This window comes from Nicotiana attenuata, unplaced genomic scaffold (genome assembly GCF_001879085.1).
Source record: "Nicotiana attenuata strain UT unplaced genomic scaffold, NIATTr2, whole genome shotgun sequence".
Taxonomy (NCBI): domain Eukaryota; kingdom Viridiplantae; phylum Streptophyta; class Magnoliopsida; order Solanales; family Solanaceae; genus Nicotiana; species Nicotiana attenuata.
In genome coordinates, this window is record NW_017670328.1 from 725401 (window position 1) to 729158 (window position 3758).

Sequence of the window (3758 nt, forward strand, 5' to 3'; positions counted from 1 at the left end):
ATTGTTTGTTTTTAATTTAAATAAGCGCGTGTATACACAGCATTGAGTGTTAACTAGATTGGTCCAAAGTGGTGTGTCATTGACACAATTTTAAAAGGTTTGGTGTATAACATTAAACCCGTGATCAACAGGTGTGTAACAGGGGGACTTGGGTGCAAGGTGAATTGGTAAACTATGTATTTTGCCGACAAAAAATGTGTGAAACAAATGGGACGGAGAGTAATTGCTATGTTTAGTTATCAACAATATCATTTTGACTAACATGATAAGAAAATGCTTGAGCTGAATAAGAGTGAGAACGAAGGAAATAGTATCATAATTCATAAGAGCTAATAAGCATAGTTAATGAAAGCCTTTTCATTTCACCGTCATACATAACTCAAACAGGCATCTAGTCCAAAAAATGATATGGTTTCAAAGTTTCTTGCATAAAGATATAATCTGCGGAAGAAGGCAAAGATAAAAGACAAGCACGTAAGATGTCTAACTTCGAACCAGAAAACACTAGTTCATTCTCTGAGCAGCTTCCTTGGCGAGAACTCTCTCTTTAGCCTTGGTTCTGGCTTGTGATTTGGAGCCCATGACACCACCACCCCATTTCTTTCTGTTCTCCTCGTACTTATCATTGAAGTTGGCCTGAAAAGTAAAATGAGCATCAGATCAAATCGAAAGTAAATAGAAGTGTAAAGATCACCAGCTAAACCAAGCTAAACACGCTTTAAACTTAAGATACCTTAATTGCCTCCAAAATTCTACTGAACTCCATTTTATCTTCATTCTTCACAGTTGTCAAGCATAACGCTGAAGCAGTTTTCTTATGCACAATCTGGAAATCAAACACAATGATCAGTATCTAATCTTTTCAAGAGGGTAAACTTGATTACGATCCTTCCTTATAAAATGTAAACCAGATGTGGCTTACCGATCCTAAACGTGCTTTTCCCTTCACAATACAATATGGAATTTCCATCTTTCTGCACAACGCTGGGAGCCAGACAACCAATTCTATTGGGTCAACATCATGTGCAATCACCACCAACTGTGCTTTATTCTGCAAAGCCATTAATAGCAAAAAGTCATTTTTTGAAAAATTAAACTCCCAAAAGGATTAAGGGCTTAGCTATACCAAAACAAACCTGCTCGATAAGGTAGGTGATGTGCTTAAGACCATACTTTACAATAATAGGTTTCTTGGTTTCAGGAGTTTTGCCTTCTGCTTCGGCTTGAGCTCTTTTAACAAGGCGCTCCTTCTTTGCAGCCTTATCCTCAGGCCTGTATTTCAAAAGCATCTTGAATAGGTTTGTAGCTGCAAATAAACAAGGGCAAAAGCAAAAGTTCAGTTCAGTTGCCATGAAACTACTTGCACCAAGTATTCTTTTTTTCACCAAAGCTTGCACCAAGTACAGCAGAACAAAAGTAGGGCCTTATTAAAAAAGATAGCTGATATTCAGTTCATGAACTTAAAGTAGAGGATAATTAGTTTATTTACTATGTAACCAGACCCCACTTTGGGGAATTTTACTGGGTAGTTGTTGTTGTACTATGTAACCAGACTACAAAAGTGGAAAGATAAGTAGAACAGCTTGCAATGTAGGAGCTAGGGACCACGGCAGCATTACATATCAATCAACTTGCCTAAATGTAGAAATAATAAAATGCCCCTGAGTTTCATCCTATTTCGACTACATCTAAACTGTCAAGAGACTGGTCTCAATGTCCCAAAAAACATGAAGGAACAATCCAGCTGGTCCAAAAGTGTCATACTTTTCAAGATAGAAAAAGCTCAGATACATTATTGATCATAGTGATACTAATTGATGCCAATGTCGTGACTCCAAAAATAAAGAAAACAGAATAATGCTCTCCTTTCTATTTTTTGGGAGAATAAGTGAGTTATTGAATCCCAAACAATAGGAAGGAACGCGGAATAACCATTTTTTACAGATAAAAACAGATCCATATGTCTATTCAGAAGACAGTGGAAAATGCAAACAATTGGCTTTTTCAAATTCTCAACATTATCCACCCGACAAAATTTCAGGTTTTCACCGGCTCCCACTTCAGTACACTGACAAAATTGAAGAACGCCTAAGAAGCTAGGAACAGACACCCACCCTTCGACGTTGTTTAAGTAGATACTCAGTTCATCCCACTGTAATTAACTTATAGTTGAAATAGTCAAACATTGACACTTCTTAACCATGAAGAAGATGGGGATTCTTCATTAATTGCATGTTTATTATATGAATTGAGTTATACATACAACATCAAAAAATTCATCACATTTTCAATGCAAAACACTTTCCACTTGTTGAAAATATGATCAATCTTTAATACTCCCTCCGTCTCCATTTAGTCTATCCAAAAAGAATGACACATTTCTATATGTAGAAACCATCTAACTTTAACGATGATCTATAGCCACATAAATATCTATAACGTGTTTTAGACTACAAGTTTTCGAGACTTTCTTCCTAAACTATGTGCCTAGTCAAACACCCCGCACCAATTGGGACGTAGGGAGTAAATATGTTGCAGAAAATATTTTCAAACTCACCAACCAAACACAAGAAACATTGTTATTTTCCGACAAAAACATCTTACTTTCATGATACTATTCTACTTCATGGTTCAGCTAAGCACTTTGCTAATCAAAAGAGCATTTCCACCATTAAAAAAAAAACAAATTACCATCACAAATTAGGGTTAAAAAACCAGAAGAAATTAGTGGCTCTACTCACCGAGATTTTTGTCGAGGGTTTTAGAGAACTGATTGAGAGCAGGAGGAACCTTCAACCTCTGCTTAAGGATCCTCCTTTTCCTTTGAATCCTGACTACCTGAGGCCATTTCACGAACCGGGTTAGATCCTTCTTCGGCGGCAATGCACCACCGATTCCGAACTGCTTCGGCCGCTTCTCGAACAATGGGTTCACCACTTTCGCTACTGGCTTCTTCTTTGCTGCTACTGCTACGCCCTTCTTTGGAGCCTACAACCAACAAAAAAAACAGCAAATTTATATATTGAAAGATTCAAGCAACAAACAGTGAGAAGAACGTAACAATGGATTTAGGTTTACCATTTTCCTTTCAGACGGCGAGGCGAGCGGAGGAGGATGAAGAGCTACAACTGTAGGGAATAATGGAGTTTATAGGGTTTAAGGTCTGGGCTGATTGGGCCATCAAACAAGGCATGCTGTTGGGCTGTAGAATAATTTGGGCCCCAAGCCCACATTTAATGAAGGACGAAGCCCTTTGTCTCATTGATAGTCCTAAACGCGGTGTTTAAAATGTGAATTCTTAACATGTAGATAACATCTAAGAGGTATTTACCTACGGTAACTATGATTTTAATTAATTGTCAATTGTAGTTATACTAAGTATTTAATTAACAATCGTAGATATACCATATATCTAAAAAGAGTATTACAAGAGAGAAAAATACATTGAGAACAAATGGTGTCTCATCAACATTAGATATTTTATGTATATATACAACAACAATATACAGTATTATCTTACACAATGGGTTCTGGGGAGGGTAGTGTGTACGCAGACCTTACCCTTACCTTGTGAAATAATATAACACTAACTGTTGGTGTCCATGCTCTAATAAGGTTGAACGATGCACTTGTTTAAAATTGAGTTATTTAACAAGAGAAATAGGGACCAATTCTCACTTAATACATTTTTTTCTCCCTTTTCTAATAGTACACCCATGTACTGAAAATCATTGATTCGCCTCTGCGAAGCAGTTAAA

The 3758-nt window shown here is 37.0% G+C and overlaps 1 protein-coding gene across 1 annotated transcript; it reads right to left on the reverse strand.

Annotated features, from left to right (window-relative positions):
- Positions 1-293: 293 nt before the first annotated feature.
- LOC109237936 (60S ribosomal protein L7a-1) lies at positions 294-3161 on the reverse strand. The gene is made up of 6 exons (XM_019404333.1): positions 3079-3161; positions 2742-2988; positions 1137-1306; positions 923-1051; positions 734-826; positions 294-636 (listed from the first exon to the last, which is right to left on the reverse strand). Exons 1-6 carry the CDS (start codon positions 3079-3081, stop codon positions 505-507), a joined length of 774 nt encoding a protein of 257 aa, XP_019259878.1. The 5' UTR covers positions 3082-3161; the 3' UTR covers positions 294-504.
- Positions 3162-3758: the final 597 nt, after the last annotated feature.

What these genes read in the sequence shown, in the direction of transcription:
- LOC109237936 (XM_019404333.1), bottom strand. An exon ending in AACCCTCGACAAAAATCTCG is followed by an intron (nt 1,307 to 2,741) that starts GTGAGTAGAGCC and finishes GTTTATTTGCAG; the next exon opens with CTACAAACCTATTCAAGATG. An exon ending in TCACCTACCTTATCGAGCAG is followed by an intron (nt 1,052 to 1,136) that starts GTTTGTTTTGGT and finishes ATGGCTTTGCAG; the next exon opens with AATAAAGCACAGTTGGTGGT.